This window comes from Pygocentrus nattereri, chromosome 18 (assembly GCF_015220715.1).
Source record: "Pygocentrus nattereri isolate fPygNat1 chromosome 18, fPygNat1.pri, whole genome shotgun sequence".
In the NCBI taxonomy this organism is placed as follows: Eukaryota; Metazoa; Chordata; class Actinopteri; order Characiformes; family Serrasalmidae; genus Pygocentrus; species Pygocentrus nattereri.
The window spans coordinates 14,613,728-14,637,304 of record NC_051228.1 but is presented as its reverse complement, the minus strand read 5'-3'; the positions used below and the strand labels follow the sequence as shown (position 1 = coordinate 14,637,304).

The 23,577-nt window shown below is 36.7% G+C and overlaps 1 protein-coding gene across 1 annotated transcript; it reads right to left on the bottom strand.

The window, feature by feature from the left end:
* Positions 1–6,487: 6,487 nt before the first annotated feature.
* Positions 6,488–10,908, bottom strand: LOC108425220 (interleukin-1 beta-like). The gene is made up of 7 exons (XM_017693723.2): positions 10,840–10,908; positions 10,635–10,668; positions 8,962–9,040; positions 8,106–8,286; positions 7,441–7,608; positions 7,078–7,214; positions 6,488–6,955 (listed from the first exon to the last, which is right to left on the bottom strand). Exons 2-7 carry the CDS (start codon positions 10,664–10,666, stop codon positions 6,725–6,727), a joined length of 828 nt encoding a protein of 275 aa, XP_017549212.1. The 5' UTR covers positions 10,667–10,668; positions 10,840–10,908; the 3' UTR covers positions 6,488–6,724.
* Positions 10,909–23,577: the final 12,669 nt, after the last annotated feature.

The window sequence follows — 23,577 nt, the reverse complement described above, 5'->3', positions numbered from 1 at the left end:
CCTCTCTTGGTAAATAATGGAATGCTTTCTTCTTTTGTCCCTTTAATTTTGCTATTAATTTACATCACATTTGCTTTTTAACTTATAGTGATCTTGGACTTGGATGCAATACCTAGTACATACCACAAGAAGTCACTCTAGGACTTTTATAAACCCTAAAACAGCTTACTGAAGGAGATATGATGGTATATGGACCTCTGTGATCATATAAAATGTAATCTATTTCTTTGAATATCATTAGATTTTAAGTCAACTTGCTTTTTTAGTATTAGTAAAAATAAATAGGCTTCTATTCCATGCTTTCACTATTAAAAAAAGAGCTTTACTGAGAACTGTAATTATTACATCAGCACACCAAACATCAATCCATTACAAAAATCCACACCAAACACAACCAGAATAAATCACTGCTGTCAGAGAAAACCCTCATATGTCATAATTTGAAAGTGCCTGTTGTCCTTTACATTGTGTGTTTTTTCCCTCTTCTGTAAAGTTATCATTTTGGAGATATGGGGTTTTGCTCCAACAACAGTGATATACTATCACAAAACAAGGAAACTTTGGTTCAACCATGTTTAGTTTTTAGTCTTTTTTGGTTCCCACAATTTCTGACAACTGCAGATATTTGAAACTGCTGAAATTTGAATCTATCTATCTATCTATCTATCTATCTATCTATCTATCTATCTATCTATCTATCTATCTATCTATCTATCTATCTACCTATCTATCTATCTATCTATCTATCTATCTATCTATCTATCCTATTTTTCATTCATCAGTCGTCCCATTAAAATTCACAGATTTTGTAAATACTTGAATTTTCAAAGTACAGCAATCAAATTTGGTTGAACAGTTAAAATATTTCACTGTGGTGTTTCATGGGTGGCGTGGTGGGTAGTGCTGTCACCTCACAGTAAGGAGGGCCTGGGTTTGAGTCCCCAGCTGGGCGACCACAGTCCTCTCTGTGTGGTGTTTGCATGTTCTCCCCCTAAATCATCTCCTAATCATAAGCAGTGCATTCTTGATGAATAAATGTAACGCCCAAACTGATAAGAAGTCATGGTGATTGTTATATAACCGTGACAGCTTACTTAAAATTATGCCAAGACTGGGGTCTCATAAGACCAATTCAAAGAATGAAAGATTTAAAGAATTTGCACAGATGTGCAGCGATGGTTAAGATGTGTGTGTGATCAGTTTATGATAGATGTTGGAGAGATTAAAGTAATTACAGTTAGGTACTGCATAAAACAATTAAAGCAGCACAGTGAAATGCTAAACTTTTTTGTAAGAAAAATGCAAAGCAAAACGCTTTCTGAACCAATTATTGTATTAAATGTATTACTTTCCTAATTTGTTTTAAGAACAGATGTCTTCATAGCTTTGTGGTTTATGAATTTAACAAGATCTGCACACCTACTTTTCAGTTCAGAGGTTTCATAAGCATCACTGACTTTATGAATGTGATATTTACCTTATAAAGCAAGTAACTTTGTGGACATTTTAATCTTTATTGCATATATTATAATTTTAAAACTTTTATTTTAGAAATATTAACAGAATAACTGTAGGGATACAGTGCCAAAGCAAAAACACAAACAGCACAGAGACGCAATGGCAGACAGGGAATATTTCTAATGTTTATGTACTACAATAAATGCATATTTTAATAATGAATATTCTTCTTTCATTCTTCTTTTTTTCCCATGATAATGATGTAACACACACACACACACACACATTTTCTAAGCTGCTTCTCCCTCAGGGTCGCAGGGATAATGATGTAACAAAATCTATTTATCCCATTGCCATATTAATTTTCTTATATTCATATACATAGTGCAATAAGTTTTCCCCCATACAAATTCTCATAGTATGAAATAAAACAGGCAACAAAAAAACACAACAAAAAAAAAACACAAGAACATCATAAAGAAAACAAAACAAGAGGGAGGATGTAAAGGAAAGCAAATAACACAGCAAACATGTACAGTAATAGCTAAAATAACAAAAAAAACTAATTTTCATAGTAGATCATAATGAGAAAAACAAAATAAAGACAGTAAAAGACAAAGACAATATAAATCAAAAGAATAAAATAAAAAAAGGATAGTACATTTATACATAGGCTACAACACTGCTATGAAGTTGAAATAGAAAAGTAGTAATAAGTAGAGAGAAAAGTTTTCTATTCAGTTTTAAAAGAAATGGATGAGCAGTTATTGTGTTGGGGCAAGGAATCCCAGAGAGTCATAGCACTAAAGGACCTGTGATCCCACGAAGACAATTTAACCTGGGGGACAACCAACAGCCCAAATCTGGCAGACCTGAGCTTACACAAAGGGATGTACAGCAGGGGAAGCTAAAGTTTAACAGGTGCCAGACAAAGTAACGTCTTAAAGGGGAACAAGGGGAGCAAAAATTACTCATTCAATGGTTTGGATGTAAACAAGACATCTGAAGTATTGAATGGCTCTAAAAACCACATCCTGGTAAATTCTAACACAAAATGGTTCTGAATGTTTTGCTTGATTCCTGAGACATTGTTTTGTGATAGTTTTGTTATAAAGTTTTGGCCTAAAACATATTTTTACATGAACTATTACTCCAAGATCACTTACGTGTTTCCTCACAAACCACATTCTCAACTGAGATTAATGCGTGCAACCTAATGTGCTAGTCAAAAGGGAGAAAGACCCTAGGGAATAAGTCACTAACAGGGGGACCATTGACCCAGATGCTGTCCTATGTGGACCTGGATGTGTAACCAATAGCTATGGAGAATTATGTAATTTTGATAGGGTGGTTCTAGTTTAATCAGAAAAACTTTTCCAGTCACTATGGTACCTACATAGCGCCCGGGAGGCTCACAGACCAATTGCATGCATTGTGAATATCACAAGTGACGCTACTCAGCCATTCAGATCTGTGCATTACAATGAGCACTCAAGTGAGGAGGGACGAGGCGAGAAATAGCAGTCAGAGAAGAAAGTGACTAAGAGAAAACTGACAATAAATGTTGTTGAAATATTAATGAATTGTACCTTGTTTTAGTTTGACATTCAGTTGTTGAAAGAAGTTGACATACCTACTAGGCTACTTCAGTGAACAGTATATGACATTAAATCATAATAACTTAGACAACTCTGCTTGAGAATATTTTCTCTATCTGGACCTGAATTTTAATTAAAGGCCTCTGCCCTAGGGGCACCTAGGGGCAATTTAGTATGTCCAATTGGCCTGATTGCATGTCTTTGGACTATGGGTGGAAACCTGTGCAAACGTGGGGAGAACATGCAAACGCCACAAAGAAAGAGGCACAGATGGGGAACCGAACCCATGCCCTTCTCATTGTGAGGTGACAGTGCTAGCCTCCCACTGCGCCTGATATTTGTTATGTAGACATAACAATGTCCGGTTCCTAATACTACAATGATAAACAAAAATTTTTCAATAGAGGCACATTTTACACCAACCCACTCTGAATGATTTTATTTACATCTAAAATGTTGAATGATAAAGTAATTTTACAAAATTAGTGGAGTTCCCCTTTGAAAGTAATAAAAAGTATTTTGTATTTAAATGCAAGTAAAGGGTTGCTAATGTAATTATAGGATGGTTATTTAGAAGATTTGTGTTTACCTGTAGTAATAAAGTGCTGTCTATCAGTGGAATACGACCTAAACCACTAAAGGGATGTGCCAGTAATGCAGACAGAGGAAAGACAAGACAAAAAATGTGGTGATTTAAAGTCTAGAAAAGCAGTGCTAATTTCAAGAAGGAGAAAAATTTTAAGCAGGAAGATGATCATTAACCACTTTCAGCAGGGCAGTGACTGAAATGTACGAAAACCAGACTGAAAGGTCTCATAAGGACAATGTTCTCACAGAAATGCCTGAAGCTGCATAGCAACTCCTTTTTTTCCTTGTACTTTCCCTAAAAACAGAAGGTTGAAGATTGGCCTGTAATTATCAAAAATAGATGTATCAAGGCTAGGCTAGGTATCAATGACAGCTCTTTTAAGGGCAGTAGAAACAAAACCAGCTGTAAGGGAAGTGTAAGGAAAGGGAATATTTTAATAACTTGGTCTTTACAGAAATGTAGGAAAGCCTCACATTCTGATGTTTCATGGGCTTATTAACGGTTGTAAACATCCTTTTAGTATTCCTGTTACAGCCCTTAAAGATGGCTGAGTAGTAAGTAGCATGATGACTCAGAGCATCCCTGAATACAAATGCAAATGTTCAGCAAAAGGTTCCTAATAAACAATAAGCCCAGTTTTCTTATAGTGATGTTCAAGATGCTGGTTAATGGTCTTTATCTGTCTGAGTTCAGAGCTACACCATGGTGAGGGTTGAGTGGCCAGTACCTACCTGTTGTTCAAAAGGGCAAGGCTATCGAATATATTGGAAATGCTAGAATTATACATGGAATGTATGTCATCAGGATCTGAAATCTTCGGGATATCCTCAGTGGAAGACATTTTAAAAACTGGGAAATGGTCGGAGGATGAACTGACCTAATGTTACGATTAAGATATAGGAGTTTTCTCAAGTGTCTTGAGAATAGAGATGCAGAGATTAGATTCAATTTCATGTATTAGAAGTATTTATGATAATAGTTCAAATCTTGAGCAGTGTGTTGAGGTTCCCATACCAATGTGGGTTTATACACAAATAGAACCTATAGTTCTTGAAGAAGTTCCTTCATTTTTTCAGTAGAGAAATCTACTTGGACTTAGAATTGATAATATGGCATGACATGAAACACTACTCATGAGTCTTATTAGGGAGTATGTTTTCACTTGGTAGCGGTGGGAGGAAGAGGTGAAACATGGCATTATAGTAAGTTGAGACATGACTGAAAAACAAGTGCAAGAGTTATGGTTGACTTTAAAACCAACTTCAAGCTTTTTTTCAAACTTTTTGTTCTTGTTACAAATGTTTTCTTTCAGTTGTTAATGTTATAAAGGTTCATTCATGCTTGTAACATCAGTTTGGAAATGGCAATATGTACATCGCATACATGTTATGGAATTATTTTAGGCCTCATTCAAAAATTATAATTCATGTTTAATCAACATTATTTTCTGTGCACTTAATTAAATGTTTAATTAGTATAGTACATAGTTTATCATACTGCTGTTTCTAAAAGTCTTTGCTCATTTCCGATCTGACCGAATTTGGTGTGTAGAGGTGGAAGGAAGTAAGGAGGAAGTGCTCTGTTTTGCAATTCATTCTGTAAATAGCATGGATGTCCCCTTACACTCCTTACAATAATGCCATGCAATGTATTGTATTATATAATAGATTGAGATCATGTATTATAATAAGGACCATCAGACATCAAGCATTTTGGCCTATTCTTCCATTTGTACACTCACAATTAATTGAATTAATGTCTGCCAATTGATATACTGACTTCATTGATATACTGACTTTCAGTGTATGTTTGATTATTGTTCATTTTCTGTTCTGCTTCCACTCAACCACTTAAACTTGTGTTCTTATGGGGAAATTCCATGTTCCCTTAGTGTTAGGAAGTTGCTGATCTTGCCAAAAGCTGTATGATGTTGATATCACATAAGCAGTTTTTGGTTCATTAAAATTGCCTCTGTGACATAATAACCCCAACATCCATTTCTCAGTACTAGATGTGCACTTGAATACACTCCAGCAAACATCGGCCATGTAAATGTTCCTTTTTTGTAAGCAACAGCACACATAACACACGTACAACTTGAATAGCCATGCTCTGAAACAAAAATAGACTACTGCGTCACAAAGACGTCTGTTTATTTTACTGCTGCGGTCACGCACGTAGACATTGTCTTGTTTACTCTTCTTGTAGGGTAGTACGGTAGCAGTAAAGTTTGCACACACCTAACTGAATTCACGTTTTTCATACTCTTAAAGACATAATGAATTAAAAGCTAATCCGTAATTTTTTAAAATGAATATATTAGAAAAACACAAATAGTGAAGTGCACTCCTAAAAAGATTATCCTCATTAGTAAAGACAATGGTTTTGTATAGAACCATGGACACTCATAGAACCATTTGCATGATAAAAGGGGTCTTTGCATGGTTAAAAGGTTCTTTCACATTGATGGAGTATGCGTTGTATATGGTCCTAAAAAGTATAAGGTAAATGGTTCTAAATAGTGCCAAAATGTCAAGTAGAATAACAGAAGAACCAGAACTGCTTCACTAAATACTCTGAAAGTGCTTACAACTTTAACCCATTGCTGGAATTGTCATGAGGATCAGAAGCTTCAAATCACTTTACAGAACATACATTCACACCTCACTGTATTGATGATGATTGCTATTTGTTAGCATTGGCACGAAAGTGGACATTTTCATGTCAAATACATTGGTAAAAAACAATGACAACATGAATATTTGTTAGTTTTATTTCATTGTAAGCATTAACATGAAAACAAATTTTTTTACAAATATAAATACATTCAAATACATTCAAAGTCAAATAGAGTTTATAAATAATAATGTATGTATAAAACATCTTGGACGTTACAACACCAGAATTTTCCTGGCTTAAAATTATAACTTTATAACTTTTTATTTCTTGAGACAAGATATGATTGCCAGTCAGGAATCTCTAACTGAGAAATATACAAACATAGCATAAGCCTCCAGATATATAACTGTACTTAGTACATACTTCAGGGAAAGCTAGCATTGCAAATGAAATCTGATTCTTAGATTACTTTCTGATTGTGGAGTGAAAACACTTTTTGACGATGGCTATCCTCCTCAACACACATATCCACTGGCATGTTTTCATTCCTAGCAGTGCTGATGAACCAGCCTGGGTACTTAATTGATTCGAAGGTGTTAATCGATTTTGCAGTAACTTTTCGGCGAAAGAGGAAACGCTCCATGTCATCATTCTCATAGATAGTCTTCAGCGCCTCTTTGTCCTCCACCACCTATAACACAAAGAATTAGTTAATGCTGATTCAATGCATGTTAAAATGCACTTTGTCAAATGAACTGGGCTGTTTAAGCACAATGAATGGGTTTTTGTCAAATGGTCATTTGCCTCACTTGCCTCTAGATTAAGACTAGGAGTTCCAGAAACATTTGTACATGCAAGGTACAGGTCGCTCTGCGCAATCCCCAAACACACTGGCAGGCCAACGGTGGCTCCACACCTTGGAGTAGTGTAGGGTGACAGGTTGATTGATACTGTTGAAAACAGTTAAAATCAATGTTATTTAAACTGGCCTACAAGGTTTTATAACGGAGAAATCATTAGCAAAGAAAAACTGATTGAGAAGGAGCCATAAGAAGCCAAGATTCAAAAGAGGAAGGTAAAGATAAAGGTAAAGAAAATGAGATACAAGGACCATTTTCCAGACTTAGATTAGGCCTTAGTAAGACTTAAACAGATTACACTGATGGAGACTCTTACCACTTCGACTACTGTTTCCAGCCTTCAGAGTGACTGCTAAGAGGGTGTGACCACCTTGGAACTGCACCAGGCTCTTCTTTAAGCCATCACACATAGAACACTGGACGACTTTATCTTGCTTGTTGTAAGTCTTTAAAGATTCACAATGTACCGTTGTCACTGCACTCTCTGTGAGGGAAACAAAGACTAGAGGTCACTAGAGGTAGTGCATCCTGCTATGATGTATGGTTTAGAGACTGTGGCTCAAGACAGGAGGCTGAGCTGGAGGTGGCGGAGATGAAGATGCTGAGATTTTCGTTGGGAGTGACAAGGATGGACAAGATTAGAAATGAGCAGATCAGAGGGACAGTGAAGGTGGAGCAGTTTGGAGATAAAGCCAGAGAGGCCAGGTTGAGATGGTTTGGACATGTGTTGAGAAGGAATAGTGAATATATTGGTCAAAGAATGTTGGAGATGGAGCTGCCGGGTAGAAGGAGAAGAGGTAGTGAAGATGTAGTGAAGGTGGACATGGAGATGGTTGGTGTAAAAGTAGAGGAGGCAGTAGATAGGGCAAGATGGAGGCAGATGATCCGCTGTGGCGACCCCTAAAGGGAGCAGCCGAAAGAAGAAGAAGAAGAAGAAGGCTGGACTGCTAAACAAAGCAGAAAAACAGAGTTTTACTGCACCTTCAATTATACTCTCCAAGATGATGTTGAACAGCTCATGGTTGGTGAATTCTGTGGATTGGAATTTCTGAGTGTGTTTGAACCTGTGGGAGGCAATTATTACGTTTGCCACTTGCTTCATACTGTGCGGCTGATCAGAAATTTCAATCCATAGCCCATTGTGCAAGTTGCATCTGCCACTCTGAAAACAAACACAACAAAACATTACGTTAATCGTGTTGAAGACCAAGGGTTCTAGCTGAAACAGGCAAATGTTTTAGAGACATACTTTGATATATTGGATATATTTATTGTCCAGAACCTCCTTGAGGCAGACCGAAAATCTTTTTCCATGGCTTCACCAAACTCCTCCCATGACCCGGATGGGCACCCAAGCTATATTCGGCAAGGGTGGAGAAACTCTGACTTCAAATAATGGTATTGTCGGTTGGTGGAAAGAGCACTTTGAGGAACTCAAAATCCAGGAGACATGCCTCCCTCATGGGAGTCAGGGCCAGAGGCTTCTGGCATGTCAAGCTCCATTTCCCTGGTGGAGGTCACTGAGGTAGTTGGCAAGCTCCTCATTGGCAAGGCAAGGGGTGGATGAGATTCATCTGGAGATGGTTAAGGCTCTGGATATTGTGGGGCTGTCAGTAGGCACGGCCTACTGGAACAAGATCCCAGGGTTGTCCTAGGACCTGCTTGAGTGATTATATCTCTTAGTTGGTCTGGGAGTGGCTTGGGGTCCCCAGGAATGAGCTAAAGGAAATTGTGGTGGACAGGGTCATTTGGGTTTCTCTGCTCTCTCAACTGCTACTGCAACCAAATCTGGACTAGGCGATTAACGATGAATGATGATGATGGATATATTTCTTACCATGGCCAATGGATAAGAGCAATCCACTTCATCAAAATCTGTCTCATCAGACTCAAATGCGCTGTCGTTCTCGAAGAAGCTGTTAAGCACAGAATCATTCTTAGCATAGAATGTGGGACTATCTTAATGAAAAGACACAAACAAACAACAAACTAACTCCATATACATTCAGGACAGTGTTATTTTATTTACAGCAGTTCAGTAAAGACTTTCAGGCCCAATCCTATTTCATCCCTTACCCCTACCACTTAGCCCTTAGCCCTCTGTTTTTTGCGTTCATGCCTAGGGTTAGGGTGTCCCAATGGCCCTCAAAACGAAGGTTTTTCAGAGGCTCACTCCAAATGGAGTGTTATGAGAAAAAAATAAAAACCGGCAAGATTGCTCCAACCAAAGAAGCAAAATAAGCAACCAAAGAAGCGCACAACTGTAATTACTTTCAAGATTAAAAATTAAAATACCTATCGTTTTATCTTAGTTTAATGTTGTTTCAATATATTATGGTCATTTTCTTCACAGCCTTCCACCTGATGACAGCTGGGATAGGCTCCAGCACCCACCCCCACAAAACAGCGAACCACGGACAACAAGAGACAAAAAGAGTCACGCTGAATGCATATAAACGCTGTCATACTGATAATAAGGTCATTCAATATGGAAACTTTCAAAATAAAACTACGACGATAAAACAATGTAGGGTTCATTCGCAGAAAAAACAAACACAATACTGCTGAAATGCACCCAGTTGAATGATTTGAATCCCTCACACTGTGATATCAACACAGAATACCATTAGCAACTGAAAACCACCAGGAACTGACAGACACTTGTAATGGGTTCTATGACTTTTTTCAACTGGGAGGTACATTAAATCTAACTCTCTCGCCGTGTTATGGACGAAAAACAGATCAAGGGATGATATCGCCAAGCAGAAGCAGCCAAACGTTTACATGTAATCTAGTTAGATCTTGTGAGAAGGGGAAATTCTTTACAGACCAGAGACCTAAAATTATCATAAGCACAAAACACTGAAGGCAAACAAGTTTCCATCAGGAACCAAGTGGCTATTAAATAACTAAGCAAAGCAAAGTTCAGGTGGAAACAGTATTTGTATAAACTCAGAAAAAGACACATGCCAGTCAGAACTGCATATGTGCACATATTTCTGTATTGTGTTCATATTTTTACCCACAAAGTCAGGAAGAACATGTTCTATCAGTTCACTAACACATAAACCAAAAGGAACGACAGATTTCACACAATGTAGTGGAGTAAAAAATAAGATATGTGACTTAAAAATCGCATAACTGGTACTGCTGCACCATTTAAGGTGGAACGGGAACATTCAAACAAGAAGCTGGTGAATATCTGACTTCAGCTTTTCATCACCAAAGAATTAGAGGTGGATGATAGTAAATAATTGTCTTTTATCCCCTCTTTGAAAGCATATGATGCGCTAAATGTAACTAAAGCACAGCAGCGAGGTCGCTGAACTATTCCCTTGTCTGCTAACACTGAAGATGGGCTGGGCCGCTTACAGAGCACTGCTAGTAGCCTGTTAATGAAGCAACATGTTTTTTTGTGGGTTGTCCCATTTCGTATGGGCAAGATTTCAACCACTACCCCTTGGAACTGAGTTACCCTAAAAAACGGAGTAAAAAGAAGAAAAGGCTCACCTTTCCAACAGCAGCAAATCCTTGTCTGACATTTCTATAAAAAATAATAAACATGAGGATATTAATTCCAACAATTCCTTAAGTAAAAGAAAATTAGATCTTTAGTTCATTTATTTTTAAATCCACAGTAGGATTTTAGTTACTAATACTTCTTTTAAAAAAGTAAACAAAACTGAATAATAAGTTAAACCCTTCAGATACAAACCAGTGGTTAGTAGACTATTCAATAAATTGAATAAATTATTCAAGTAGTTTAGCTGTAGTCCTTCAGCTCTTCCCTGCTGTGCCAATTCACTGCTGCTTCTTTTAAAGGGATTAAAGAGGAAGGAAATTCATGTGCGTAATGTGCAGCAAGTGACCTCAATTGTTTTTGTGTTCACAAAGTGAACTTAAAATTGCATTGCGTGCCAGCATGAGCCTTTAATACATAAATTCATGTGGGCTCTTGCATCTTTTCCCTTTTTTTAAAAGTCATTTAATTTATATATTTCATAGTCATGTATAGATTATTGTAGTTAAAATTTCAGATTTTTTTTTTCTTTAAAATATGGCCTCAACCTTAACACATCCCTGTGAGGACAAGCTCTTCTGTGGTGCTTGGAATGCTAGATAATTGATTTGATTTAAAAAACAATACTGCTAAATTGACGGCTGAAGAATGTGTAATTATTAAAATAACGTATTACTTTATTTGTTTTTTAAGTGTAATATATCTGTAAACGCTGGGGGCACAAAAATAGATGTTTCTGTAGAATGATCCATACGCATAATATACCATCACTCAGAGGTCGCAGTCCACTTCACACACTGAAATGGTCCAAGTGTGAAAACGCTCTCGGAGTGTGCTAAATTCTAAGCATTGATCTTCAGTCTAACATGCAGTCATCTCTAGTAAAGAAAGGGAAAATAATCAGTGAGGAATAAATTGTTAAATATTTTGTATTTTCCTATACCTAAAGTATATACAATAATGCCTGCCCCCTGCTGTCTAAACCCCCTTTGCAGTAGAAAATATATAGGTAAGATTTCTTTGTTTTTTTTTAGTGAAATATACTTTCCAAAATTAAAGAAACATTCTGGGCAAGTGATTAGAAATTATTTTAACTTTTTGTTTTTAGCTGAAAAGCTGACTTTTAATGGTCATAAAGTTAAAATGTTAAAATGAAGTGAGTTAATACTCTGCAATATATTAGCTTTGACATTTTCTTTCACAAGTTTCTCAGTTTCACACATTTCCCAATTTTGTTTGCAAAAGAAGGGTGACCAAGAAGGGAGACTAAAACTTACATATAGCCAATCAAATGCAGAACTAGGTAAACAAAGTAAACCTACAATTATAGTTATAATAATGTCTAATGCTTTATTTGTAATTATTGAAACATAAAAAAAATGTTTGATTGCATAATTTTTTTAGCAAAAAACTTCAATAATACTACCTGTGTTGGTATTTAGGCAGAAATAAGAACTGCTCTTAAAAACCCTTTATTACAAGTCAATAAATAATCATAGTCCAGTAAAGAACTGTAGAAAACAATGATCCCATGTATATGTATATTGTCTTGTATCATTTCTAAAAGCAGAGAGGACATGCCCCGCCTGCCCCCATCATCTTAAAATCTTAAACTATCACAAAAGTTTTCACTTGTTCTAACTGTGGTTAGGAATGTCCAGAAAACTTTTAGAGTAATGCAACACTTCTCCATTTCCAGTCCATGGTGAGCAGGAAAAGCTTTCATAGTAAAAATTTCGCAAATGTTGTTCCCCTGTTGTGGTTTTAATGTAACCATCCTGCTTTCACCAAAGTTGCATTTAGGTTTGAATATTAATTATAATATTAATCCATATCTCTATAATGTCATGGTGAATGATATTTACAGAGGATATGTTAAAATGAAGTATATCAATGAACATAATGTTTAAATGACGAAAGATGTGAAATATTTCTCTTTTGATGGGAGTGGTATTTTTAGGGACCACTCAATGTTCTGCTTAGTATAAAAATAACAAATTATATACTATGGCTGTAACGCTGTGGAGCGATGATGAGGTGGACACATACGCTGAGATAAGCAAGATTTATTAAGGGCAAATTCATAGTCAGGGTCAAAACAGTCCAGAGTCATACAGCCAACACGGAGAACAGGAGGGACAGACATAAAAACAAAGTAACACAGGATAAACACAACAGAACACTCTAATTCTGAGCTGCTTTTTTACAAGGATGCAAACAGCACTACACAAAAAACTTTGCAAAATGATGCAAATCAAAAGAGTTTAAGATGAAATAAGCAAATATTAATTTTTGGTGACATATTTGGATACAGTGGCTATATTTCCTACCATGGCCAAAGGATCAGAGCAATAAAGTTAAACAAAATCCATCTTATCAGACTCATATGCACTGTTGCTCTCAGAGAAGCTGTTAACAGAGTCAAGTATCATCCAAATGTTTTTAATGGGAAAATGCATGTTTTTAAAGCATTTAAAGATTTGAGTTCTTCCCATTTTAACAAACTAAAGACTAATTCAGGTAAAGGCTTACCTTTCCAACAGCAACTACTCCTTGTCAGCCAATTCTATAAAAAAAAAAAATATATATATATATATATATATATATATATATATATATATATATATATATATATATATTAGTTCCAGCATTTCATTAAGTAAAAAAATATATGAATTGCCATATTTTCATCTTTAGAGCTTTTAGTTTATATAAAATTATTGTGAAAATCCACCTTAATTTTACTGTCATTGTAGCCTGCATTTAACTGTCCCTCATTCCAGCTTGGTTTTCATTCGTACACTTCATCAAATACCCAACAAGGCCAGGCAGTCATTCAGTCCTGCACAACAACATACATGTTAATATTGTATTATAGATATTAAATGATCTAAGTCTAATTTAGGTCCAAGTCTTTTGTTAAATTGCTGAAACAGCAAGGTTAGTGATGTGGTTGTAAAAATATACTTTTCAGGTTTTAAAGTGTACGAATTATTAGTCCAACATTTAGTCTGAGTTCAAGTCAAGCAACGTGTTAAATTCATATTCAATTCCTGAGTACTCAATATTAATAAAGATCTGACTATGGGAGCACTGACACCAGACACTGTTAAACAATGTTAGACATAGATTTAGATCTTTGTTATGAATGAATACATCATTTTTATTCATATTCTGTAGAGGAAAAAAGAGAACCTGTACTAAAGTGCAAGTAAGATGCTTTATCAAATTCTTCCTTAAATTTGTTTACAAAAAAATAAAGAGATAAATAGATTTAAAAAACTCCTCTTCTGAAAATGAGTACTATGAAAGATTGATGAAAAGGTTTTTTCAAAGAACTCTGACAAGATATTTTTCCAAATCTCAGAAGTTCAGTCTTTGAAGTTTTTAGCTGCTCAATATTCAAGCAATCCCTAACACATTGAGTGACACTGTGCTCTGGGCTCTGGGGTGGACAGTCCATCATTCTGAGAACATCAACTGCTTCATTTAATTTGAAAGAGCATTGTAAATAAACAAGTGAGGGTCAAAGGCCAGAGAAACAAACAATACAATACCAAAGTCAAAGTAAGAATCCAGAAGAGCAAACAATGGACAAAAGGGGTAGTGATGTTACCCTTAAGACCGAAATAAATAGCGAGTAGAATGGAACCAGGGAGAAAAAGGGCATTCTGCAGTTTGGAACACTTTGAAATTTTGCCATCAAGAAAAGGTATTGCCTTAAATTAGACAATGGACTAGGGCTGTGATAATTAGGAGTAGGCTATCAAAAGCCCGGCTCAGGAGTTTGTCAAAAAATCTTAGAACTGTATAATTGTAGATACATATTAACATAACAATAAGTGCCAACCAGCCTCAGTGTAAATGTAATAATAACAGCACTTTGTAGTTTTAGCCACCAGATGCCACTAATGTGCACTGTGTCATGAAGCTTTGAGTAATTAACCTTTTTACCATACAATTAGGAGACAAGTTTCAGTGATTCAGAAAGCTTCGGTTTGCCATCACTGAAGAAAGGTCAAATAACACGAGCAGCATAAACAGGAAAGCCACTTTATATGCAAAAGACAAGTCTAATGACAATAATTCGCAAAGAGTGATTAATACTAAACAGGTATATATATATAGAGAGATAATGAGAACAGGTGAAGACAGTTAGAATTCAGGGGAAAAAGCTCTGTGGAACTGGTTGTGATTGGTTAGTGTTGGGCTTGTGACTGTGATGTCAGAATGAGATGCCAGATGAGTCATGGGAGTTGGAGTTTACAGGTTGGTTAGAGGCTTCAAGGTAGAGTGACAGACAGACAGGATTTTTCTTATCTGAAGCAAGAGTGGAGTTGGATTTTCTCCTCTCTGTCAAAGATGAAACTTTTAAGCTCTGCTTATCTGATTGTGACTGTTGGTGGTCTTGCAGGGCTGTTAGGAACCTTATTTTCTCTGTATCCTTTGACCACTTTTTTAACTTCAATTTTCTTCATTCATTTTCCTTAGACCATCCCATTTTCTGAGCAAGTGGATTGTACCTTATTTACTCAGAAACATCACTTATTATTTAGGCAGTATTATACTAAATGGCCATTTTGACTGAAAATGAAATAAATACAGAAATAGCACAGGCTGGTATTGACTGTTTGGGACAGGCTTGATTTGAAAATTTAAATGTATAGATCACTCTACTGACTTGCACACTGTTGTTTTTGTTACATTTTGTGGTGAAGTGTGACTTAGCTTAACCTTGTCACTTTCTATCATGGGCCAAACTTTCCACAAAACAAGGGGCAAATCAGTAAAACTTTATAATGCTACATCATCGTGGATTCTCAGTGTTTTCTCTTCCCGTTATCATACCTATCAGTCTTCACTTACTTAGGAGAGTCCATCAAATTTTCAAGGTTATGCAACACTTCTTCTTTTTGAATACAAGGTCAGTGGGGAAAAAACTTTCATGCTAAACATTTTGCAGATATAAATTTTCCTCTTTTAGCCTTGATGCATTACAACAGTTGTGCTTTTACCAAAAGTTCATTTAGGTTTGTACATTTAAAATAATAAACCATATTTGTCTCATGGCTTTATGGTTTTGCAAGTCCTGGCATGGTGAAGATTAACAGAAAGACGCAAATGATACAACAAGGAAGTGAGTCAGTGAACATATTTCATCATAAAGGATATTTGGCCTTTTGAAGCAACAGGTGAGATTAAGTCACTAGATTCACACCCTGCACATGCTGACACTTGACCATGTATGTAATTATTGGTAGGGATGGTGGGAATTTGTCCCTACCACTTTTCTGACTATCTTAAATTGTACCTACCACTATTTTGATAGACTATTCATTGCATATTTGCATTTAAATCAAATATACAGTAATATCCATTGGCTCCATAAAGAATTGACTCCCTCATGTAACACAGTGTGTGCTATAGGATGATGAAATCATTTTGACTTTAACTGTTCTTGTTCTTTTTGTACTGGCATTATAATTGTAGGCCAAACAAGAAGAGTATTAGTGATTCTCCCAGTTGTAAATCCCATCTGTGTGGCTACAGCTTAGGTCACTATAGTTAATATTACAATTAATAATAATTTTCTGATTACTGAACCTCCTGAAATAATGGAGCCATCTGGATTAACAACTGGACACCAGGAATAAAAAAGGGAGATATCTTGGCAAATGTAATTAGCTGTGTATGTAGTAAAAGGCTGGGTTACTTGTTACATCTATCAGCGAATAACGTTTGCCAGTAATCACATGCTTGGTAAGTTAACTTATTGTCTAGTATTGTATCTTAATTTTTATAAGTTCTATAGCAAATTAGTAGTTCCATTCATTTTCATTTAGCTTTGTTGCTCCTACAGACATCACAGGGAGAGACAGAATAAAGATGAGAGAAAGCCCAGACCAGGCAGAGAGATGAAAAAAGAAGTGATCAGGTAAGCATTTCAAACATGAGCTGTAATGTTATCCTTTAGAGCCACAATATGGTTGTCAGTGACAATGTATTACATCATGCATGTCCATACAGGCAACTAGGTTTGAGGGGGGTGGGCACAGTATTTTTTCATAGGGCCCAAAATTTCTATGGGCACTAATGAGAATGTTGTGTAGAATCCTTTTCAGTACAGTGCAAGTGCAGTGATCTTTATGCTCTAAAACAGTGGAACTTCTTTCTTAAGACACTTTCTTTACTGTGCAAAAGTTTTAGAAGTCTAAGAACATGATATGTGTCTGGGCAGTAATCACTTATTTGTTTTAGGAACCCTCTGACATTAGAACCAATATAAATAAACAAATAAATAATACATTGTGATTTTACAGGCAAAAACACTCTTCATGTAAATTTTTTGCAAAGTATTTTGCATCATTTAGTAGGTTTAAAAAGTAGCATACAATATGTGATTAGTTTAGTTTTAGCGCTTGACATTGTTACATTTATCTAAATGCTTTATTTATCTATATTCCCTTGTTTTACTCACTTTAATTATCAGTTTTCCATGCTCAATATATTAATTTGTTTTGTACAGCATGCTGAGATAATTTTAATGTTTACAGTCCTGCTCAGCATTATTGACACCCCTTCATTTTTTGCATAACCTGTACAATCTTCAGAAATAAAGGGAAATGTACCAAATTTATATTATCAGGATTATTTAATTGGAGGTTCAAAGTAATATAATGAAGAACATTGTTTTTCAGCTTACATGCTGTCATTTTAAAGAAGAAACGGCATGTGCATTAATAAAGGCACCCCTCCTTAATATTTGGTAGCACACCCTTTGGCAGTGATGACAGCCTCCCAACGTTTTTTGTAGCAATCTATAAGCTTCTTGCACTTCTCAGCTGGTATTTTCTCCCACTGTTCCTTTGCAGTTTGTTCAAGCTCTTGAATGTTTGCAGGGTTCTTTTTCCCAATGGCAGATTTCAGCTCACCCCACAGATTTTCAATGGGATTGAGATCAGGACTCATTGCTGGCCATTTTAAAACCGTCCATTTCTTCCTTCTCAACCATTCCTGTGTGCTTTGAGTCTTTGTCTTGCTGGAGGACCCATGATCTTCGACTCAAATGAAGTTTTCTTACACTGGGTAGGACATTTTACTGTAAAATCTCTTGGTAATTCTACGATTTCATGATTCCTGTGATACGGACAAGGCCCCCAGTACCAGACGCTGCAAAACAGCCCCACAGCATTATGGATCCTCCACCATGCTTAACTGTAGGTAGGGTGTTCTTTTCTTTATACGCTTCATTGCGCCGTCTGTAAACAAACTGTTGGTGTGCATTACCAAAAAGCTCTATTTTTGTTTCATCGGTCCACAGAACATTTTCCCAGAAGGATTGTGGTTTGTCCAGGTACTCTTTGGCAAAGCTGAGTCATTCCTTTTTATGTCTTTTCTTCAGCAATGGTGTCTTTCTTGGCCTTCGCCCATAAAGCTCTGCTTGGTTTAGTGTGCGCCGTATGGTAGTTGATGAAACCATGACCCCAGACTGTTCCAGGTTGGCCTTCAGGTCTCTGGATATTTGACGTGGTGTTTTTTCCACCATTCGCAGCAACCTTCGAAGACATCTCTCATCAATTTTCCTCTTCCCTCCACGTCCAGGTAGGTTCTTGGCAAACTGCTTAATAACATTGCGCACTGTTGAAACAGGGATACCAAGGTCTTTGGAGATGGCCTTATACCCTTTGGAGATCTTATGTTTGCTAATAATAGCACTTCTGATGTCCTCAGACAGCTCCTTTGTCTTAGCCATTGTGACAAAGGAACAGGGAATAACAATTGGCTTTTTAAAACACTCAAGTCATCATTCATTGGGAAATTAATGTCATATGGGCACTGACAATTTATCACAGATGATTCTCATTTGTGATTTAGCACAGGTGAGGCAAAATGTGTTGCCACAGCACTGTTGTTTTAGTTTTAAATGTTGTTTATCATTTGCTCTTTTGTATCAAACAGAAGTTTTCTATAGAAAAAAAGCTGTTACACTTGATACATTTTTTCCAGGAGATATTCCACATTATGTATTTAAACATCATGGGTGCCAATAATAGTGAGCAGGACTGTAAAGTGTAAATAAATTGTAATTTGATGTGCATTGCCAAAGAGTCACAACAGCTTTATATTCCTTTATATGCTCCACTTGTGCCAAAGGTTTCACACAAAATTATGAGATCCACAGGCAATTTTTTCTCACTTTTGCAATAAATAATTACTGATTATGCCATCTATTACTTTTTTTTTTTTAATTTGCTGAACCAGTTCCCTAACCTCCAGCCCACGACATAGAACATAACTGTAGATCAGTACTGAGTGAAGCATTGCATTGGCATATCTGACGTTGAGCAGTGTTTGTCATGTTATTTTAAATTATTAATGTAACACGTTTATGGGTTTTGTGTTTTGTTGAATGAACAAAGCTGAACCACCTTTTGAGTTCACAACTGCAATCGCTAACTAGCCTAGCAGTGTCCTCTTGGGCTAACTAGGACAGCCTTACTGGTACTGGAACTAAACTGCCTAACAATCTAATGTTAGTTCACTGCATTATTGTAAAGATAATGATTTCGAGCAGCAGCATTCTGTAAATTGATGTACTGAGATAAAAAGCCAGTTTCAACAACTGACACAGAGGCACTCTGAGGGTAGAAGCAAGAAGAGACATAAAAGGTTTTTTACAAAATGGATAGTTCTAGTCCCAAAATCTGATTCACAATATATACACACCTATGACTGTCTCACAGCAAGTGAGCTCTGTATTACTGCACCACAGCGCAAATCCCTTGTGCAGTTAATGGAGTAATCTTCGTTATACTGCTTGCATGGGCCACTAAGAACCTGTTTCTGTTTAAACTCAAGGGTTAGCAACTTATTTTCTTAACTACAACTAGGCTGGTCAGCTAGCTAAGAGGCTAAAAGATAACTTAAAAGATAACTAGAAAGTTAACTTTCTAAACAACTCCATCATTAATATCACAGGTTGGAACTAAAGTACTAACAACATGATTAATTGTAAAATGGCTAAATAAAAGTTTAACAAATGTCACTTGAATGGCTTACAGGCTTCAAATGTCAGTCAGAAGTAGCATCAAACCCAGGCGAAATCCCAAATTGCTCTGTACTCCCTAAATAGTGTGCTAGCTACAGCTAGATAATGCATCATTTACTGAATAAGGATGTGTCTGAATCCCAAATAATGATTTTCAGCTATATTATTTTTAGCTGTTGGGGCGTAAGATCCATTATTTAAATTCCTACATTTGAGATGCAGTCCCAGCATCAGAAGAGGAATGCCATTGGATTGGTGGTATAGTTGGAAACCAAATACTTATAATATGACTGGGTAGTCATTTGGTAACCAAAAAGTACATTTACAGCAAACGGTTTTACATTAAACAGTGCTGTGTTATCATATGTGCATTGTTATAAGACAAAAAGTAGAAAACTGTTTGGTAACTGAATGTTCTTCTCCTTATTCAGCGGTCAATGGTTACAGTACGCTAACAGAGCTACATCTTTTGGCAGAATACTTGATTATGAGTATTATTATTAATAATACATTATTTTCAGAAAAATTGTGTTTCATCATATTTTATGCTTTGTGTCATGCCTAGTTATTTCCTTCCCTGTGATAAAAATTTGCAGTGCGTGGCCTCTTAAAAACACTAGAACTGAATGGCCTTTTAGCTTTCTCACGATGGCTAAACCTGTAGCTGGCAGTAACTTCCACTCTTTATGGTGTTTATGAAAGTGCTACGTATGAGTTATTTAGCTTGACGCACTGTAGATTTGATGATTTCCAGACCAACACTCATCAGCTCATGATTATGATGTTAAGGGTTGTTTAACACAAAACAGTCGCAACGAAAACAACACCCAGCTCGTGTGTCTGTTACAGCAATTAGGAACACATGAAAACAGCTTGGCGCTCAGGCGTAACGCCAGCCTCCTCACGAGCTTTGCCGGTCTTCCTTTAAAGTCCAGGTCCCTCCTCCAGGGCCAGAACTCTAGTTGGTGATTGGCCGCTGAGAGAGAGAGCGAGAGAGCGAGAGAGCGAGAGAGAGAGAGAGAGAGAGAGAGAGAGAGAGAGAGAGAGAGAGAACGAACGAACGAACACCGGCCAGAAAAAAAACCTTTCCAGGCCAGACACGTAACAGGATCTCGAAGGGAAATGCCTGATAATTTTTTGTAAACACACCGACCATGACCACGATAAAGTATTTAATAGGTTATTTTAAATGAATAATTCAAAATACTGTAAAACTTAGTGTTCGCTTCTTCAGGTTTGATGGTTCCAAATGATTGGAATAGAATTATTGTTCTTACAATACCTTAATAAGTAAAAAAGAAATTGACATGACTTGTGTTGGCATAGTTATTGACTATTAACTGAAATGAAGTGAATTGTTGTACAGTTGAGGCAGCTGATCCTGGTTCTAAAGATCTAAAATCCTGTAGACCCTAGCTTCAACCCTTGTTTAATGCACCTAATCCAGTTAATGAAGGCTTTCAAGGGTATCTGAATATTAGAGCCTGGTGTGTTGGATCTGAACTCTTCAGGGTGGTAGATCTCCAGGACCAGGATGCACCCCTGTTCTGCCTCAATTGCACGTTTATTCTCAGTGCGTTTTTATTTTACATCACTTAACCTTTCTCTGGAGGATCAAGGCCTTTTCCTCTCAAGACTTCACCCTCTTGCTCTTAGGGAGTTTTTCCTTGCCATTGTTGTTTTAGGGACATAAAACTGGATTTTTGTAAATCTGCTTTCTGACAAAAACACAATAAAACCAAAATAAAATCTCCTGACTTGACAGGATATGAAGGTTGAATGTACAGAGTTAAATGAGATTAGCTATTTTGCAAGTGAAATCTGTAATAATGTAATGATAATGTATCTTGTTGTGTCAAATAACAATTGGCTTCAACAATTCAATGATGCAGTTCAAAAGTTTGGACTTCCACTGAGGTAAAAAAAAATGTAGGGTGCTGTTCATGAGGCTACATGTAAAAAAACTTGTCATGACAATAATAATTACCCTACATAAATCTATAAGTGCTTATTCCAGTAGGCATAATCTGTCAGAAAGGCTATAAAGCCTTCCTCTGATCAAAATTGACAAATGTAACTTTTATAGCCTACTGGAATAAACATTTATAAACATTTATGTAGTACAGGATTGTCCAATCATATCCATAAAGGGCCAGTGTAGCTGCATGTTTTCATTCAAAACAAACTGGAGTACACCTGATTCCATTTGTTTAATCAGTTGGTTTCAGTCTTCAAACTACTTATAAAGTCATCTCCTGCTTTGTTGGAATAAATAAAAACCTGCAGCCACACAGGCCTTTTGTGAATAAGATTGTACACGCCAGATGTAGGGTTATAGCAGTTGTCATGACAAACTTATGTAGGTGTCATGTAGCCTTAAATAAAACAGTACCCTAAAGTGTTACCAAAAGTTGTTGTATTTAATCTCATGTAAACTGTCCTGCACAGAGCCTTAGTCTTTAGAGATGAAACATGTAGAGTAGGAGGTGACCAATTTTGTCATGGCCAATATGGCTGTAGGTGTTCATTCCAATCAAGTGGAAGCACACCTGATTTTAATTGTTTTATTTAGTCTCAACATTCAAGCCTTTGTGGTCAAGACTGGTAACCCCCAAAGTATTTTAACAGGGTATGGGGTGATCATGGAGCAGAGAACGTTGATGTGGCTTGTGTTATGTTCTCCGTTTGGGGAACGGTAAGGAGAAGCTTCATTGCAGGCAGAAGCGTCCAAGATATTTATGAAAAAACCCTTATGAGTATCTACAATTCCTACATAACTAGTGTGTCTGATTCTGCTTTTTTTAATCAAAATTGAGCATTTGTGGTGTGACGAATTCACAGCAGTCACCAGCCGGGTTCTACAACATCCTGCATCAGCTTGAGGATGAAGGTCATCTTGATCTGTCCAACAGCCTGCACATGTGTCGGCTGCCACTATGCCTTCATTCCATGCCTGTAAGCCCACCTTGATATATTCACAGATGGCTATTTGCACAGAGGGTAACCTCTCTCCCAATCAGCTGTGGCTGCTGGGACAATATTATCACTGTGCAGGAGTGTGATAAAGTAAGCATGATTTTAAACTTAGATGCTTTTCTCCCCATTTATGTATACATTTGTTGTTCCATTCACTGAAGCTGAAAATTTATTTAACAGAATCTGTACATTCCACAAATAGACTGGGAAAGCAGTGGATTTCTTCCCAGTGATTCCAACTCTGGCATCTAGGTCCCTGAAATCGAATGCCCACTGACGGCTAATAAATTTGCTGACTAAAGGCTACTTGTAGAACCAGTAAGAGTCAACCAGTTTTGGTACTGATATTTATGTAGCGGCACTGCAGTACATACAAAACACTGGTTACATTATTTTTCTTTTCTTTTTTTTACCTCAACGTCTAAAAAGCTTTTAAATGGCTGAATGGTTTTTCTAAAACAGGCTTAAAATATCTAAAGCATTATAACTTGGATAATGAAAAGATTACAAATGAACCAATAATTACAGAACCAACAACATGAGTGCATTTCATAACTGCAATATTGAGGGGAAGGGCAACAGTGCAAAAATGGACATGAGAGTTCAAACGTTTTTCTATCCCAAAATAACACGCACACATGAGTAAGTGATCAAAATGAAAAACAGAACCCCTTACCACATGACGCTTCTTCTCCTACATAATTATATCAGTCCAAACCCATTGTCATTACAAGCAATACAACCTTGCAGAAGATTAGAGAACTTAACTTGTGTACTGACCAGGTAAGCGCAGGATATGAAAGCAGATTAGGGATGGGCTGCCTGCACCACTTACACTTGCTTGTTTTTCATGGGCAGCTCCCAGCCCACCCAGAATTTTACCAACTGCTTAAATTTGCCTTGGGTTA

What these genes read in the sequence shown, in the direction of transcription:
- LOC108425220 (XM_017693723.2), bottom strand. Translation starts at nt 10,666, where the DNA reads ATGTCAGACAAGGATTTGCTGCTGTTGGAAAG. An exon ending in GATTTGCTGCTGTTGGAAAG is followed by an intron (nt 9,041 to 10,634) that starts GTGAGCCTTTTC and finishes TGTGCTTAACAG; the next exon opens with CTTCTTCGAGAACGACAGCG. An exon ending in CTCCTAGTCTTAATCTAGAG is followed by an intron (nt 6,956 to 7,077) that starts GCAAGTGAGGCA and finishes TTTGTGTTATAG; the next exon opens with GTGGTGGAGGACAAAGAGGC.